Raw genomic sequence first — 19,441 nt, 5'->3', positions numbered from 1 at the left:
CTGAAACAGGAACAGGTTCTCTGGAGTAAGTATTACTTTTTTTTGTTTGTTTGTTTTTTTTTCCTTGTGAAGTCAATAGTGTGTTAGTTGATCAGCTGGTAACGGCCACTCTTTTGGACTGTTATTGAAGTGCCTCCTATCTGGGAAGTAATTGTGTCTTATGAAATTTAGATGTGCTTCAGATTAGATTTTTCTCTTGGTTCCTGTGTATTCTGAGTATGGTTTTCAGCAGGAAGTGGCCTAGTATAGATGTAATTACATATAGCTCTTGATTTGCTAGCAGAAGTTAAAGCCCTGCCTGTATCTTTCAGGAAATTTGAAACTATAACTCATTTTTTTTTGCTGTAACGTTCCACTCCTGGCACTTTCTGCATGACTTTGATATTTTTGTTGTCATTATTTTGGTATTTGTCTTGTATTGCAGTCCCATCATTGATCAAACTAGCATAAGTCTTCAATTTATGGATTTCGAATGTGTCTTTCCTTCACTGCTTCTAGTTAACTTCTAGCTTTTGTGAATTCTAGGCTGAGACCTGTTTGTCTAATTTATGATGTAAGAAGACTTAGCTACCTAACTCAGGGACTGTGGATTGCACTTTTTTGGTATTAGATACCTAAACATTTATATACTGATAAGAGTAGAATTCTTAATTTCTGTGTGCTTCACTTGCTTGAGGAGGGAAATGTAATAATTTTTCTGTCACTTTGTTTGCATCAGATTGTAAGATGTTTAAGTATGTTCTTGTAGAGGTTAGAAACTGGGAAAAATTCTACATTTCCTGTCTGATGTAGATTTTACTCATGCTATGTGAATGTAATTCTGTGGGAGTCATTGGAAATACACTAGAATGCATAGTTAGGAATTAAAAATACGTGGCCATTAGAACTGAAAGGGGGTGGAAAATAATTTTAGTTTACAAGAAGTATATTTTGTCATATTGCTTTATGGCCGAGAGGAAATGACTCTTAGCTTCTCCTTTAAAAAGGGATGTGCACATGGTGTCGTAATTTGGGTAGAAAAATGTCTGTGAAACCTAGTCAGACAAGCTTAATTTCTACTACTTGATTTTTTTCCCAAAGTGTTTTTAACTCACAGAATAGCACGTTTGGATTGAGATTTATTTATTTATTTATTTATTTTTTTAAGGCGGGAAGTAAATTGTTGTAAAATTTCAATTAAGTGTGGATTTAAAGAGGTCGATGTGTGTTTTGGTTCCAGTTGTGTAAGTACTTGAAGCAAATGCTACAATTTTAAGTCAGCACATGTAATCTTGTTATCAGTTCCTGATCTAGGCTCTGTGTCATTGCTGGGTGAACATGTAGCAACTGGTACTTGAATTCTGACCCCTGAAGTTTTCAGAAACTGTTGTATGAAGTTATTTATCTTTTACTGGCTTAATAGACAGCACAGTAGAAATACAGGCACTTGTCACAATGTCCAAATAAAAAGTAATACCTATTTGCTGCTTACGCACTTACTTTGACAAGTTAATTCTTGACTCCGGTAATTGAGTTGCTGGAGCAGATGGGCAATAAAGTGGAAAGTGAGCTTTCCACACGATTAAATGAAAAATGTCCACTGGAGACAGCTTTAGTCATTAAATCGTTGTATACAGGCACAAAACTCGCTCGTGTGTTCGATAGCCAGTAAATTTGTGTTTCCTGCTCCCTCCCCTCCGTTTTTTAAGGGACATTCAGACGTTATAACCTAAAATCGATTCTAATTTCTCCTTTCTGGGCAAGTATTTGTGAACGCTTTTTTGTTGGTTTTCGTCTGGACGTTTGTGTATGCTTGTACAGACTTCAGCTGTGAGCAGCGTCTGTATTGGCCGATGAAAAGCCAGGTGAGGTTCTAAGGAGGCCTTGAAAGCAGCTGCCGGCTCCGGCAGCGGGGGCTGGCGGTTCGCCCCGGCGGCACGGCGAGCTGCCGGGCGGGAGCGGAGCGGCCGTTCCGTCCACTCGGCTGCGCCGCAGCGGCCTCCAGAACCCCGCCCCCAGCTGTGGGCCCTGGGGAGCGGGAGGGGCTCGCCGGCGGGAGAGGGCCCAGCGAGGGCTGCTGCTGCGGTGACTGAGGGGCTGCAGATGTGACCTTTGAGGCGGCGTGTGCCTGACCTTCCTTCGCAGGAGTCGGTGAAAAGAAGGTCCCGCCGCCGGAAGGAGGATTATAGAGCAGGCGTGGCCAGATGTTTGAGAGCTGGAGGGAAGGGCAGAGTGCAAGTGGCAGAATGCACAACTTGCAACCAAAGAATTTCGGGGTCAGCATAAGGAAAAAAAAAATGTCACTGTGTGGTGGTCTGCGTGGCAAGGTTTTGGTAGCGGGGGGGTTACAGGGGTGGCTTCTGTACGAAGTTGCTAGAAGTTTCCCCTATGTCAGATACAGCCAATGCCAGCCGGCTTTAAGACGGACCTGCCGCTGGCCAAGGCCGAGCCAATCAGCGACAGCATTTTTTGCCTCTATAATAACGTATTTAAGAGAGTGAAAAAGTTGTTGTGCAGCAGTAATTGCAGTGAGTGAGAGGAGTGAGAATATGTGAGAGAAACCTGCAGACACCAAGGTCAGTGAAGAAGGAGGGGGAGGAGATGCTCCAGGTGCCGGAGCAGCGATTCCCCTGTAACCTGTGGTGGAGACCATGGTGAAGCAGGCTGTCCCCCTGCAGCCCATGGGCGGTGGAGCAGATGACTGTCTACACCTCGTGGAGGGCCCCCACGCCGGAGTAGGTGGATACCTGAAGGAAGCTGTGAACCCGTGGGAAACCTGCACCGGAGCAGGCTTCTGACAGGACCTGTGGCCCATGGAGAGAGAGAAGCCCACACTGGAGCAGGTTTGCTGCCGGTGACCCCGTGAGGGGGGCTCACGCTGGAGCAGTCGGTTCCTGAAGGACTGCAAACCATGAAGGAGACCCACGCTGGAGCAGTTCATGAAGGGCTGAACCCGTGGGAAGACTCACGCTGGAGAAGTTATGGAGGACTTTCTCTCGTGAGGGGGACCCCACACTGGAGCAGGGGAAACGTGTGAGGAATCCTCCCCCTGAGGAGGAAGAAGCGGCAGAAAACAAGAGAGTGATGAACTGACCCTAACCCCCATTCCCTGTTTTCCCCCCTGTGCCGCTGGGGGGTGGGAGGAGGGAGGAAAATTTGGATTAAAGTTATGCCCAGGAAAGGAGGGGAGGGGTGGGGGGAAGGTGTTTTAAAATTTGGTTTTATTTCTCATTACTCCTCTCTGAGCTAATTGGTAATAAATTACATTTCCCTTCAGTTGAGTCTGTTTTGCCTGTGACAGTAAATGCTGAGTGATCTCCTTGTCCTTATCTCAACCCCACAAGCCTGTTGTTATTTTTTTTTTTTTCCTCTCCTCTCTCCTGTCCAGTTAAGGAGGGGGAGTGATAGAGTGGCTTTGGTGGGCACCTGGCATTTTGGCCAGGGTCAACCCACCGCACACTGTGAGGATGTTTCAGCACAGGAACGGGTTGCTTGTGGAGACTGTGGAGCCTAAATCTGGGGAGACTTTCAAGATGAACTGTGCAAACTCCTAAGCAGCATGCTTAACTTCAGTGTTAAAACTAATCTTGGGACCGGGTGACTCCCAGAGGTCCCTCCCAGCCTAAATTAGTCTGTGATTCTTAGATAATTATCTTTGGCCCTTTTAACGAATAGCCAGATTACTTTTGGCTTTATTACCATTAACTTAATGTCAAAAGTATTGGTTGTGTGCTTCTGTGCAATTTTTAGGATTATTCTTTTCTACCAAATGGCATTGCATTCAAGTTGTCTTTATAAGTAAGTGTCATGAAAAAGACACATAAAGTATATTTAAATACTTGCATTAGGCTTGAGTTGCTGGATTTCTTCTGGTGCTTGTTCAGCATTGAACAGTCCTGTTCATAGAACAGATGGCTGTGAACAGCCACCTCTGAATCTGTGTAGTGGGTGACAGTGAAGCTGGTGTTGGAAGAAAATGTAACTGCAAAAATCCAGACCAGATTGCTCTATGTAAGAAACTGACCCAATCAGGAAGAGTATCTAGTCTGATGAAGCATGTAAATTAATGTGGGTTTTTTTTTTTTTTTCCCCTTAAAGGGCATCTTTCTGTCTTTTAGTATCCATATCTGAGAGTTAAGTCTGCTTATGTGTGCTTAAGTGTTTTGGTCTGTGTGCCCTCCTTTTAGGAGAAGATTTCACTCCTAATTAATTTTCCCCTGTTTTTAATTATTTCACTTTTTTACCTCTCTCTCTAGATACGTACAGTCTGTCTGCTGGAGAATAACCCTCTTTCCTGGAGGTTTTGATTGAAATATCAGAAATAATTGAACAATGAATCCTTTAGTCCCTGTGTGAAGAGGTATCTATATATAGGAAAACCTCAATTTCTGGTCTTTTTTTTTTTTTTTAGTAAAAAGTCATCTTGCTCGTAATTTAGAGATATATCATTTTAATAGCTGAAAGAAACAGTTGGCTGCTGGTGAGATTTGGTGGTCTAGATCCATTTGTACAATTGAAAAGGAGAGGAAATATTAACCATTTATATATTTAAATGTCTTGTAAGTGGACTATTTATTCCTCCTTTCCTCTGTGTTGACAGTGGAACAAGTAATTACTCCTAGTAGTAGAACAGGCCAGAAAATACTAGAAAGCAGAACTAATATTGATTTAATATTTCTTGGGTCTTTTGTTATACTATTAAGAGTTCTTGTATAGCAATGAGGGGACAGGGACCCAGTTTACTTCGTACAATAAATTAATAAAAGCACAAATACAGATTATTAATGCATCTTTTCAGATTCATGACAGATGCATGACATAGTCTTTTGAGTAATAGGTTGGGCTGTTACAAAGCCAAACCTTTAGGCTGTAGTTTTACTTACATTTTAAAAAATGAGCTTAAGAACTATAAAGTGGCAAGCCAGCCCTGGGGCTGGAAGAAACTGTCACTCTTCCTCCACCACTCATCTTGCTGCTATTTCAAGCAAGCAGTTTGCTGCTATTTCAACAAGCAGTTACGCAGCTTTGTAGGAAACTGTCTGACTCACCTGTGTTAAAATGACATCTTTATTCTAGGTTAAGGTTCTCCTGGGTTAAGGTTCAGCTCTTTCTCCTCCATTCCCGTTCAGTCTGACTGTCTAGTCTTCTTTCTTGCCTTGTGCCAGCTCCATTCACCTTTTTTGTTAAGCTTGATTTTTTTTTTTTTTTGTCCATTTAAAATATCCGTGTGAGCATCCCATCATTTAAATGTTTAGTGGAAACTTTTTCTAATACTAGTACTCCACATATCCTGACATCTCATGCTAACCTTCCTGTTGGTCAAGGTGTCAGATTAACTGTTACTTACATGACAGTGCTTTCTAGTCTGCTGTTTTCTTCCATTTCTTTATGTCCCCTCCTGTCTTGACAATGCAGAACTGGATTCCTGTGAGCTGAAAGGCAGTGTTTTCTTGCAGGGGCCCCACCTTCAGTGTGATCTAGTGATCAAATGCGTCTAGAGACAATTTCAGAGAGTAGCATTTAAATGTGAAAGGAGGTTTTCTTCTCCCTGCAACTCACTTTAACTGTACAGTACAAAAAGGCGGCCGCAAACTCCTTGTTTTATATATATGTATTTTGATGTGTCTATATAGGGATTTCAAGATAGAGCAAAGGATAGTCATGAATTAGCTGTGAGAAGCTATTACGTTACTTCTGTATTTTGCCCTCATTGTGAATGAGGTGCTGCCTGTGAACTGTCCTAAGTCTGTTAGAAGCCTGGGACTTAAGTTTTATTCACTTGTTTGGTGTCTCAGGAGTAATATTTGGAGGAAGCAGGAACTTTGTTTACTCGCCTGAGTATAAAGTAATGAAGAGTAAGAATTTCCTTTTATCCTTATTGTTCAAACCAGTTCTCATAAGTTCTCTGGGCCTGGAGTACCATTTTAATAGTGTTGTTTTTACCTGTAGACTTGTTTTGCAGGAAAAATGTTTTGAAGACAATCTCATTTACAGCTAGTTTTAAAATTTTACTTTCATTGAATCATAGAATAATTTCCGTAAGAAGGGATGACCAGAGGTAATATAATCTAACTATCTGTTCAAATCCAGTTGCTTAAAATTAAATTAAGTTTTAATTTGAAACCGGTTAACATGTTTGCATTTTTTTCATATCTCTAAGCCGTGTTGAAGCCAATTGCAAATTCAGGTGCTCAACATTTCTTGAAAACTGGGTGACTTTTATTTAGAGGAGATAATATTAAAGTAGAAACTCCATTCATTGTGGTTTTAAAATCCTGGCTTCAGTTTTTAAAACTTAGTGCGTAATGCTATGGGTACAGCAGAGGACTAAAGCTACAAAAGATGAACAGGCAAAATAATTGGGGACCATGGAAAAAACTATTAAACTCTCTTTGTTTGTGGGAAATTAGCTATATTTCGTAAGGAGAGTGACAGTCTAGATTTGAATAGCTGAGAGACCACTCTTGGTACCAGTCTGAGCACTGTGAGGGGATGACATTTAAATAAGGCCTTTCATTTTTTCTATACGTAGATATTTTTAGAAAACTAAATGGTGATATTTTTATTCTGATTTCTGGAGGAATGCTGACTAAATGGACACTAAATTTTCCATTCCATAGGGCCAGCTCACGTGGCAGTTGAACTAAACCTCTGGGAAATATTTATATTACCATATGATCTTTAAAAATAACTTCTCAGGCTACACTGTAGATGTCTTGAATTCTTAAAATAGTTGCTATTGTAGATAGATAACAGTGACATTCGTGGAGTGGAAAAATCTTAGCTTTGCTGATGTAGGCATTTGTATTTATAACCAAGTTGTTTTTATTTACTTTTAAAATTCATAAGCAGTTTAGATTGAATTCACCCATGCAGCTGTAGAAGGCCGGACCTTGAGTGGGTTCACTCTTTAGGGCAAAATAGGAATTTCAGTGGCGTGGTATGAAATAACATACAGAATAAACTTTAATTGTCGGTGTATTAGATCCTGCCTGTAAAAGAGGGTCACTATTGGTCCTATGTCAACTGTGAGGTCTAGTGAAGAGAAAATGCAGTTCTTGGTAGTACATGGGTTGCATAGCATAGGTGCTTTCTGTTGTCACATAAAACCTTTAAACAAAACCTGGGTTGCAGTTCCACATTACACCTAATTTAATCCCTGTGACTACCGCTGGAGGGTAACAACAGTGTTCTCACCCTGCCCTCGCTTCAGATATGGTGCCTGCTTGTCACCGGGTGAGGCAGGTCATTGCCTGAGTTGATGGAAAACTAGTAATGTTTGTTCGTATTGTTTTTCCATTGTGTGGCTAGGGAGGTGGGGGACGGCCAAGAAAGAGGAAAAGCATAACAGCGCTGCTTCCGACTCTGGACTGCCCTCAAAGTGAGCTACGGGTGAGGTTGAAACTGCATGCAGGAACAAGTGACTAAGTAGAGTCAAGCTGCTGCCTGAAGTGATCCTGCTATAGTCAGTATAAATACAGTGGAAGTCAGCAAAACGGGAGTCCCATGCAACGCTCCGAAACTGCTGCTGGCATGTCACCTGCAGAACACTTGTCTTGGACCTGTAGGCTCGTAGGCTGTGGCAGCAGCTGTGAATTTGCCACGGTTTTAGGAACAGAAGAGGATATAGTTCTACAGAGCCGTGAACTGGCACACTGCTCTAATGTATATATTTGACTTCAGAGTCTTCAGGAGAAAGCAGAATTCTTTCAAATATAAAGAAGGAGGAATTTTTCCTTCGATTTTTTTTTTTTTTTTTAAAAATCCTCCTGAGTTTCATAGGACATAAACCTTCCCACGTGTTGTGACTCCTTTTCCACCTTTGCTGCTAGATTCTTTTCCCTTATTTGTTCTCAAATATTTCCTTTATAGCTTGCTCATCTTTTTATAGTACTAGATGTTTATGTAGTTAGAAAAACAATTACAATGATTATATTGTGTAAGTGCTTAGTGTTTCTCCTACTTAGACTATGTGATATGCTGCTGATATTTCCTAGAAAATTACTGTGGTCAGATTTTCATCTAGTCTGTTCTGGACAGTAAGACATTGTTTAAACACTGTTCTTGTGTAACTGGGTAGGATGGTCCTTTTCAACTGCCTTCACTGCTGCAAGACTTTCTTCTTTTTTTTTTTTTTTTTTTTGTGGCCCCTTGACTGCCACATGACAGAGCAAGCAGTAAATAAAAAGCTGTATTGATCACAGTGATGATCATCTTGAGTGTGGTGCTTGAGAGTTGTAATAACTTACTAGATAAAGCAAAAATCTGGATAAGCAGAGTGCACTTGATTTTTATATAGTCAAAACAAGCTGGTTTCTGGTATTTGTCCTTTATGTAAATATTTGTTTTTAATGAAAAGAAAAATAAATCTGGGTTTGTATTTAACCTGAAGAGCTGTGGATACCTGTGCGCCCTTAAAATGCCCCCTTGTTTGGAAGAGGTGGCGTAAAAGAAACTTATTTCTCAAGGAAAATGACTTTTTCATACACAAGTGATTCCCCCCGCCCCAACTTTTTGCCATCTATTTGGGATAGCATACTTGTTTCATCCTGGGAGAGCTGTGACCACATTTCAGAGATAGGTGACATTATTCCAGGTGTACAATATCGCTGCTAAAGAATTGTCTGAAGCCTAGATTTTCTTGGTGCTGTGAGGCAGCCCGGGAGAATAAATGCTATGAGAGATAACAGGGCATCAGAATTTTCCTCTCACACTGCGTTATGTTTAGATTTATCAGTTTTCTTGCAGATTCTTTTACTTGTCTTTTATTAGTATTCTTTTTAATTACGCTTCAGGATAATAGATTTAATGTTGCATTGATGTTCTTTTCTTAACACTCATCCCTTGAGGTGTATTTTTCTGTTAGGGGATTTGAGGTGAGTTCCCAAGTAAAGGAGATTTCTAACTCAATGACATAGTGTGAAATTTCATAATTGGTTCATTCTTCAAAACATTGGTCTTAGAAGAACTTAGCTGATGCAGATTGTTGGTTGTTGATAACAATCCACGCGGATTTGTGAGTACTTTTTAATGTCTAAGTCTTTTGCTGATATGATAAATGATTTTCAAAGGAAAGTTCACTGCATTGTTACTCCATGTCTTAATTTTTTGCAGTGCCTCCGGACAGTCTTGCTCTCTGTGAGCAAGCTCTTGTTCAGCTCTTAATTTCAGGATAACCTTATGAAATATCTCCCATGCTTCATTTTGTCCTTCATACCTTCTTTGTCAGCACTGGTTTGTCAGATATTTGCACCTCTTGGATTTAATTCCTTTGCATAAGTAAGTTAACTACTCAACACAGGTAAAACAGAATTCACCAGCCTTTACAGCAATGATGCGAAACCTTTGCAGCTGGGTGGTCCTGGGCTTTCAGTTGTGTCTGTCCTGAAGTAGTCACGATGGAATCGAGTTTGCCACAAACTGGTCTTGCCTGCCTTCTCAGGTAAATGGGATTAGTTTCAGAGTGGATGGCTTAGTAAGGGAACACAACCCCAACTTAGAACCACAGCTTCTGAAACCTTACTGATCCTTCAGTTGAAAAGATAAATCTTGTAACTCTTGGGGCGATGTTCTGAATGCCTAGGTTTTGTTAACTGATATCGAGTAATGTTCCTGTGGTTCTGCTGGTGGCTGACACATGCTGGAAGTGTTGCCTACATTATTGTTGCAGACTGCTTTTGTACCTGTGCTGTATAGCCCAGGCACCTATAGTTCTAGTTCCATGTTTTGATTAGGGAAAAAAAATGACTGGCTGGGATTCACTGAAGCGCATACGTAGCTTGCTTACTTTCCTGAAACCCTTTTAGGAATCAGTGAAGAAGCAGCCTACTGCTGGTAGCCCTTTTTGTGTGTGTGTGTGTTTTTTTCCTTTTTTTTCTTTTTTTTTTTCCTTTCCTAGTGGTCTCTGGTTAGATATTGAGATACTTTTGTTGGGAAACTACAAGGCCTCTTGGCTTCTGGAATAAGGCTGTTAGCACTAGAGCAAATTCTTCTGTCTGCCTAGAGGTGGTAAGTCCTTTGAAAAACAGAACACACACCCCCCACCCCAAACCCCACAACAAAACAAGAACAACAGCGAAGAACCGTGTGCCTGGGAACGCGTAGCTGTTCTCAGTAGCTGTTCAGGGACTGTGGTCTGTTGGCTGGTCTCTCCTGCTTAAAATGTCTGATTCTCTTGTGATCAAGGTCACAGTACAGAGGAAAGACAGAAAATGAAATTCTGTAACTTTCACATTGATTTCACAGGGAAATTCTCACCCTCTGCAGGAATCCGTAATGAAGACAAAAATAGCTTACATCACTTCTATGGTGAAGTGATCTCAAGACAAATGAATGTTTATGGAAGACATCAGTGATGAAAATCTGTGTAACTTACTGTCTGGCTCACTAGATTCCTTCCTCCCGTTTTACCTAACTGGAACTGTGTTAGTGTGAAGTATTCGTTTTGCTTTAGGCATTTAGAATTTTAGTTGTCTTTTATTTGGCAATTCTTTCTCCCTGTTGAAAACAAATTAAAGTGTTCTTTCATATGTTGCTTAAGTTGTTCAAAATCTGTGCTGCTGTCAGAAGGGATGGTCCTGCCCTGTTCCCAGCTAAGTGTTACCACCACCTTCTTTCTGTGTTCATGCAGCGTGCCTGCTTAGAAAGCTATTTTGATTGAAAACTAACTGTAAAGAAGAGAAAAATGTAAAATCTCAGTTGGATCAGTGCTCTGACCTTGCTGACAGAAAGGGCAGTATGCTCTTCGATCCGTTTTAGCCAGTTGTAAAACTGTATCTTGAAACCATACCTACCTGAAGCACTGTGACACGATCTAGAGGCTTGCTGCTGCTGCTGAAAAGAGAAGATTCTGCTTCGGAGTGGAAGGAGAGTGTAGGCATTCCCCTCATACAATCAATGAACCTGGCATTGTATCGCAGAGCTTCACCTGAAGTGGATTGTGAAAACTGTATTATGGCACAGTGCGGAGGCTTACAACCTAGATGTTGACAGCTTGTAGTGATCGTTGTTCCAGTCCAGTCTTAATGCTTGTGCACATTTCAGATGTACAGATTTACAGATAGGAAAATCGCAGGCAGCTCTCTTGGTTTGAGAAATTCTTGGGTTTAGGGCTTCTTGTTCATGTACATTAAAAAAATAAATACAAAGATGAGTGTTAAATTTTCTTTCTCTTTTTCTGTTTTTGCTGATGTTCTACTAATCTGTGTTCCATTTCTTTCCGTTAGTCTAAGCAGCTCTTTCAGAACTGCTAGTGTATTAAAATACAAATTGAGCGGTTTTAAGATTGTGTGTGTATATATGAATCTGAAATGTGTAAGTCAAAGTTGAGAGAAAATTTACACTTTACATGGGAAGGTTTGAATGCTGTCTATCAATACTACATATCTGTGACTTAGAAAAGCATTTAGTTGTTGTTTTTTAATAGGAGGCTTTGCTGCTATTAAATTCAGATAATCATTGATTCGATACTTGAGTCACCAAGATTGAGTACTGGTTTAATTACTTCCTTCTTTTGTATGGGAAGGTGTTTTTTACTATGACAGTAGGCAAGAACAGCTGTGAGGTTAACAGCCTGAAATAGCTTTTTATTATTTTGATTGTTGTTTTTTTTCCCTTTAGCTGGAAGTTGTTTAAAGTGTCTGTGGTGTTACTGCTCCCAGTCCGGATGGCTTTCTGCCTCTGTTTCAGTTACTAGATGTGGTGTTAGTTAGTCACTAGTGCCACCGCACATCTTACAGTTTGGCCCATGACTCATTCTCACAGCAGTCTTATGTTGGCAATCAGTGTTATTGTTGGTATATAAATACTTGTTCTCTCTTGACCCGTGTCTCGTCAGCTACTGGTGGAAACTGGGTGCTGACTGTAAAAGACACTGTAAAAGACCTCTTTCCTTGAGGAAGGAAATATTAAGTAAGTGCCTGAAAGCAAGAATAGTTTCCCAGCACACTCAGATTGGCATGATTGCTCTTCCCTTTTTAATTGAAAATGGAAATGGAATTTTAAGAGATTCTGATGTCTGTGGTGGAATTCTGTAATACTGAACAAGTATCTTACAAGAACTTTATAAGTATGTGTGTTGTGTTGTCTAGGTTATAGGGTATGTAACAGCATTTATAAGACTTGCTTCTTTGATCATTTTAAACTCTTGTTGATGTGCTAAAGTGGTTTCAACAATTGCAAATGTTGTGGAAAAACATTCGAAAGAGGATGAAAATAGAAAAGATCTTATGCTGAATTAAAATAAAGTTATGAACAAAATAACTACATAGAACAGATTAATATTTTCCTTGCTGCTGTACCTGTTAAAGTAATGCTTTATAATAGTAGCATCACTTTATTTTACTATGATCACCACAGAAAATAACTGAAAATATACTGTGTGTGCATCCAAGTATGAAAAATCTTCAGTTTTAGATAATTCAGATTATTTTTCTGTGCTTACTGTTGTCAGTTAAATTTGCAGAAAATTGTAGCCAAGATTTTATTGGATAAAAGTAGCTGGATGGAGGAAAAGAAATAATATCCCATTTAAATAGTAGCTTGTTAAAGGTGTACTGATTGATGAGGAGGAACCTACACATTTTCTGTAGAGTTTTTGGGTAGATGCTGTGTTATTCTAATAGTGTAGTCTGTGTTGCATGATGGGGTTAAAATTTATTTCTTTCCTTCAGACAATTTAAGAGATGATACACTGTGCTAAACTTCCCACACCCATTGATGAGTGAAGGGATGGATCTGTAAACATCTGGTAATTAAGGTAAAATATTTTCATACCTGATTTATTATTTTCAGCAGGTCTACACCCCTACCTCCAGTTCCTTTTTATTTTGATTTAGTCTTGTCCGGTGTAGTGGTTTTTGTGGAATGAAGACCTGATGGTGAAAACTATTATTTGATAATTGTGATGATAGGAGCTCCCTAATTGTTCCTTCTATTGAGGAAAAATATTTTTCTGTAAGTATTTATGCTTTCTGAAAGTTAGAGGTTTTTTGTTTCCCTTTAATGAAAACTCTACTGTATTTTTATCTAGTACAAGCAAAATACTAAGTGATCCATGTATTTAGTGTGGTAACAAAATGTGTTGGCAGCAGTCGTGCTTGTGTGGGTCCTCCTTTGCTAAGGCTGAATGGAAAGTTTTTTAAGGGACTTGGGTCTCATTATTCGGTGTATTTACGTGCCAGTTAGAGGGGTGAGACCTAGGTGTGTTGTATCTAAAGCAGCTTTGAACCGGCAGCAAGCTGATAGTAGCACAGCTGCGGTACCAAATAGCTGCTTTAAGTATTTAGCTGGGCACCATGTGGGTTTTGGACATGCTATTCCAGTGGTGACTGGTAAGCTTTAGGAGATTTCAGTTATTTCTAACCAACCCTCTTTCTCTGCTGGAGATTTTCATCTCCTGAATTTTTCCAAATGTCAGATGAACGATTTTATGTATTTACAGTAACTGGAGGGGTAGAAACCAGTACTGAGGAATGAGGCAGAGATGGACTGCTAATATCTTAAAGTGGTGATTTAAATGGTACTTCAGTAGAAGTTAGCACTGAACAGACCTTTATAATATGTATAAAATATTAGTAGCTTGTTTGTCAATAAAAAGCCATGCTTCTGTAGTACTTGGTTGTTGTGCTGCTGGCATATTCTATTACCCATGGTAGGCATGCTCAGCTTTCCCCTATGCTTGCTTGTTTATTTCATTGCAAGCTGTCTGTATCAAGCGAGGGATTACAAAGAGACTTTATGCAGTACTGGTTTTGCATTTCTGTTGTTAGTTAAGGACAATGATGTATATGGCAATGAATTGTTTCATTTAAAAGCCTACCAATTTTAAAGATGGAATTTCTGTGAAATAGGAGTATCAAACAAATTTAGTCCGCTATAAATGAAGCGCTAACTCCTGCATATTGTAAAGTTTGGATTTAGTAGCTGGTGATGTCGCTTTTCCCAAAGTAAGCTATTCTAGAAAGAAAAAAGATCAATTGGAGAGGGAGGGGAATGAAACACCTTTGTTATGATGTAGTTGGTCTCCTGGAGTTTTGTGGTGGATTAAACTATAGTGTGTTATAAAAAGATTTCCTGGTTGCTTGTTTTGGAGAAAAACAGTAATAATGTGCTTTGAGATTGAAAAGCTGTTTTCGTAAGCGCATATATGTTTGGAAAGTTTGTACAGCATGATAATTATCTGTAATTCAATGGCATGACCAATTTAAGCAATCTTGTATTGTATCTAGGTATACCTTTGTATGCTTAGCACCTGTAGAAAGGATTACCTTTTGATAATGGGTTTTGCCTGGTGACTTAACAAAGGGGGAAGTATTGTGTGCCAAACAAACTTATTAGCAATGTAGTTAGCCGTAGTGACTGGATTTCAGAAGGCTGTTGTGCTATTTTTTTTTTTTTTTTTTTCATTTGCTGATGAGCTTGTTTAAACCTGCTCTGTGATGTATAAAGAACAGCAGCCCACTGTATTGGTTACATCCTGCTTTTTCTGCTGGTGCTCTAATAGGGCAAATACCTTCAGGTAAGCAGAACAGACCCGAGTTCAGAGCAGGGAAGGGATCTAGAAGAGAAGGGAAGGAGTGATAAAAGTAGTGGGAAGCTGGAATAGAGTGGAGTTGCACATGCTGGCTTATTTTTTTTACAAATGGTGATTTTCCACATCTCGTGATGTCCAACAAGAATTAGAAAGGTGTAGGGGTAACATGCCTTTATTGGAGTAGTGCTTTACAACAGTGTTTTACGCCACTTCCTGTCCGTAGTCAACTAAAGAGAATTGTTTGGATGTAGAGGAAGGTAAATACTTCAATGAATCATGATTGAAAGGAAAATGCACCTTTAGAGAGGTAAGACTTGGAAGGTCAGAAAAACTAGTGGTAGCATGAAGAGTAAATAAAAATGTCTTGGAATACGAAGGACAAGTAATCAGGAAGGCAGTGTAGTGAATTGAAGTAGATCACACAAAGGATTTCCCCCTACCCTGCAGTGGATGTAGTTTACACAGTGGGTTGAATTCGTAGGAGGTGATCTTTCTGTGAGGGTGAAAGTGAATTGAGATAAATGTCTTCTGAGGAAAATGTCACTTTCTAATAGAGCTGAAGATGATTTTCCTGCTATTAATATAGACTTTCAAGTTGAATATGTCACTCTGGCCAGATTTGTGGACAACATGAAATTTGCAAGAACAAAATTAGGAAATTGATCATGTGTTTTCATACAAAATGTTGCCATGCTTCGTCCAAGAAGTTTGCTTTGGTTGTATTTTATGCAGGTAAATAGTTCTGGAGAAAATCAAAAATGAATGTCTAACTTTGTTTTAGCTAACCTCTAATTTTTTCTCTTATTACTCAATGATGTAAACATCTCAACAATAGTGCTTTACCAGGCAAGTGTTTTCATTATACTAAATGGAATTAATGAGTAAAACTATGCTTATGTGTTTGCAATACCGGCATTTGAGTCTCCAGACTTGGAAGCTGAGCTGTACAAGCAGGCTTATGTAAACTTTCTGAAGACGTTAAAATATGTGTCTAGTTATAGAAGGTTAAATATACTGAATTTTAATTTTTTTTTCCCCCTAAGGCCATGTGGTTATGATATTATTGAGATTTCATAATGCCTCCTGCCGTGACAGACAGCCTTGACATCTGGGCAGTGGATTCACAGATTGGTGCTGATGGCTCAGTATCTGTGGACTTCCTGTTGCCCACTGGAATCTACATCAACCTGGATGTCCCTCGAGATGCCACCATATCTCATATTAAACAGGTAATACCAAATGGTTAATTAACTTAAAAGTTAACTTATGTTTTGAATGAGTGCTGTTTCCGATTTTTTTACCTGCCTTCTGGCAAATCAATTAATGAATTTGAGTAGGAATAAAAATAATGTCTCGAAGGCGCGTGCATAGCAGATTGATTAATAAAGATGTATATTTGGGGGTTTAGAATGTTTTTGGACAGATGGCAAGGTTCGGGAAATACTTGTGCTGATGGTTACACTTCAGCAGAGATTATTCTAATAGCTCTATATTAATATTGTATTGCTGCATCAAAACCTGTTTTTAACACATTGGTAATATGTTGTGCATTGATTTAACATTTCTTTGATCAATGTGCAAACAGGAGACTCTGTGTCTAATTTGATTTTTGATATAGAAGTCACAGATGATGCTCCTGCTTCTTTTGATTGACAGCAAAGATAGATGATTTAAAAACTACATATGCCACTTCGTAAAGCTTGTGTATAAGTGCCTTGTTAGGGCATCACTTAAAAAGTGAGGGAATACTCAAATCAAAGGAAGGGGAGCAGGTAAGGAAATAACCACACATACTAAAGCATAATCTACTGACCTTTCATCAGATAATGGCCATGTAAGGGCATTTAGACAAGTTACTGTGGAATTAGGTAGTGAGTGAATTACACCACCAAGTAATCTGCTCCTTAAGCATAATAAACTTGTAAAAGAAAATAAAGAAGAGTGATTTCTCATTCCATTGCATTGCCTGGTAAATAAGTACATGGTTTTTCATTCCTATTCAGTCTGACAGTATTTGCTTGTTTATAGAAATTATTTTCATTATATTAGTAGTAGCTTCATATAATGTATTGTACACCTGATTTGAAACTTTCTAGATGCTGAAGTATTTTTTTTTATGTAGGGGACTATTTAATATTTTAGAAGAAATGAGAGTGCCACTAGAAATTGAAGTGATCTGGGAAATAAGTTTTGTGCTATCAACAAGCACTTGAAATAATTCTGACTGGAAAAATAGTTGGTTTTAGTAAAAGGGTAACCTGGGCAACTACAGGTTAGTTGGTGGGTAAATTAATGGAATAAGTAATAGTGATTCAACAGATAAAGAATTCAAAAAAGAAGTATGTGACAACAAGGGACTTGGAACTAAGCTGTCTGGTTTTCTGGATGGTTGTGACACATTGAAACTTAACATGCTATAAATGGGTACTGTTGATATTTAGCTGATCCACAAAGCAAAGGAGTATTGATCATAGCTACAGACATCTTTCAGGGAAATCACTGTGTGTGAAAACAAAAGCAATAATGAAGACTTTGGCAGCATGCCGGATTAGTTGCTTTGTTCCCCTTCCTGTGACAAGCCCTAATTTCTGGACCCTTGGATGTATAAATAGAAGACTTGAGAGCAAATATAAGGAGTTTATCTTGTATGTGAAACAGTTAAGATGAAAATAAGGGAAAAGAAGAAAAATAGCCAATTATTTGAGGGCTGAAGAATTTTTCATTTCTGTAGACTTCATAATTCCACCAGGCTTGTAGTTTGGGTGATGGTGAATGGCTGCTTTCAGTAGAAGTCAGTTTCAGGGCCTTCATGGCTTTTTTTATATCAATTTTGCAATCATTAAGGGATATAATAAGTACCAGTAGCTGGAAATTGAAGTTAGACAACTTAAGGGGCAGGGGTGTGTGTGGGAGGTACAGAAGTTTAATCAATACCATTAGCTATTGGAGAAGAACACAGAGGCAATAATAGATTTAGTCTTTTGATACCTCTGAAACTGGAATTTTCACTCTACACCAAAGGTAGCTGCTGGATTCAGCTCTCACTCGGCTAGGCAAAACATACTGGAATACATTTCTACAAGGCAGAATTCATTGTACAAATCTATGAAGTATATGCAGGTATGTTCAGTTCAGCTTCAGTTGTTTGAGAAGAGGTTTTTGCCATTGCGTTATTGATTCTGCAGTTCCCCTGTTTCGGAAACAAATCCATAAAACATAAACTTTTAAAATTAGGACAAAAATATTCTCACAGATAAAGATTTTGAATAGCATTTAGGTCAGGATAGATCATTTTACTTCCAATTTTGATTTCCTCTGAGGATTTGATAAATTACATGTGTTTGATCCAATGGCGTTACTTAAGGTGTAATCTGCTACTTAAATATTCAGTGTTCTGTGGGCGACTCGCCTGTCTCGGTGGCCTGCCAGGAATTTACAAATAATTTACTTTAAGCTTCTCCAGACCACAGGGAAGTTTTTATTCAGGAATTAGTTCCATAGTAGGAACGTGTTGTCTGTATATTAGAATAACTACTGGAAAAAGAAAGTAGAGGTGTGTCTTGAGGGAGAAGGATTTTGATAGGAAGCTGTAGGAATGGATGAAGCAGAGTGACAGTTTGCCGGTCCGTGTCAAGAACATCTGCCTCCAAAATCAGTAAGTACTTTGTTACCGTAGTGACAGCCATGGCCCTGCAACTTTACTGCAAATAGGACGATATTGGGTCAATCCCAGGATAAGCGTCAGGATGAGGGTTAGGGCTGCCCGTCTCTCATCACCTCGTAGTACTTGTCCCACATGTGTTTTACCCCTGGGACATTTATGCACACAAGTTGCTGCTTAAAAATAACCTCAAGGTAGAGACTACAAACAAGACAAAGTAAATATAGGATGATATATAGGGATGAAAATGAACCAAGTAAGCAAACGTGTTAGTCTTATGTTCTTTTGGGAACATAAATGGAAATCAATGTTACCCTCAGTGCCATAAGATATGTCCATTCTTTCTTGTTTTGTGTTATTTCTGTATTTATTTCGTTTGCAGCTGTTATGGAAGCAGGCACATGCCTATCCACTCTTTCATCTCCTCATGGAGATGGACTCTTACATGTTCTCATGCGTGAATCAGACTGCTGTACATGAAGAATTAGAGGATGAAACACGGAGACTTTGTGATGTTAGACCCTTTCTTCCTGTCCTTAAACTAGTGACGAGGAATTGTGATCCAGGAGAAAAGTTGGATTCCAAAATAGGTGTCCTTATAGGCAAAGGTAATTACTTTTAATTTCTTTTGAAAAATGGAGGTAAACTTTTTTTGTATCAGGTCTTAATTGGACAGGTAACAGTGGAAAAAATTTGAAAAAAATATTAAAAAGTAACTCTCTGACAAAATTTCCCTTGCTTAAACTAATACTGATGTAGTTTAAAAGAATTTAAATGTTCAAGATGAAACATGTGGAAGTTGTTGAAAGCTGCTGTCTGTATTGTATTTTGGCACTGTATTGTATTACTGTGTCAATCAAGAGCAGATCTTATCTTACTAGATGAGGGAGAAATCTATAATATTATTACTAAATGAAGGAAAGGGTAATCCCTGTAATGTGTATCATGAGCAGCCTAACAGCAAACTGGATACACAGAAGGAACCAGAAGTTATTATGGTTTTGTTATACGTGATTTCTGAGCTGCTTAACAATATGATTCTTGGTTTTGTTCTCAATTGTGGCACTGGTTTTCAGCAAACAATGAAGAGCTATTTTTAAAGATTTCACAGTAACTTGTTCTTAATGTTATTTCAGATTTTTTAGCGTTTAAATCTACTCTGCTTGGTTATACAATCAAGATTGACAGGGTCGTGTGAGGTCATACCTCTTGCTTTAAAACAATGAGCCATTGTTAGCTCTTTTATAAAGACTGCAGGTTTTGTTTAG

The 19,441-nt window shown here is 39.0% G+C and overlaps 1 protein-coding gene across 2 annotated transcripts in view; it reads left to right on the top strand.

Annotated features, from left to right (window-relative positions):
* The first annotated feature begins 15,588 nt into the window (after positions 1-15,588).
* PIK3CB (phosphatidylinositol-4,5-bisphosphate 3-kinase catalytic subunit beta) overlaps positions 15,589-19,441 on the top strand; it is a 44,914-nt gene continuing 41,061 nt past the window's right edge. For both annotated transcript variants that reach the window (XM_086467749.1, XM_009958016.2), the window contains exons 1-2: positions 15,589-15,741; positions 18,556-18,781. In XM_086467749.1, the coding sequence (XP_086323875.1) occupies positions 15,589-15,741; positions 18,556-18,781 (379 nt within the window). The remainder of the gene's footprint in view (positions 15,742-18,555; positions 18,782-19,441) is intronic.

The sequence above is a fragment of the Leptosomus discolor genome, chromosome 7, assembly GCF_034619465.1.
Source record: "Leptosomus discolor isolate bLepDis1 chromosome 7, bLepDis1.hap2, whole genome shotgun sequence".
Taxonomy (NCBI): Eukaryota; Metazoa; Chordata; class Aves; order Leptosomiformes; family Leptosomidae; genus Leptosomus; species Leptosomus discolor.
The sequence above is the reverse complement of the archived record's forward strand: the minus strand, read 5'-3'. Positions and strand labels throughout refer to the sequence as shown.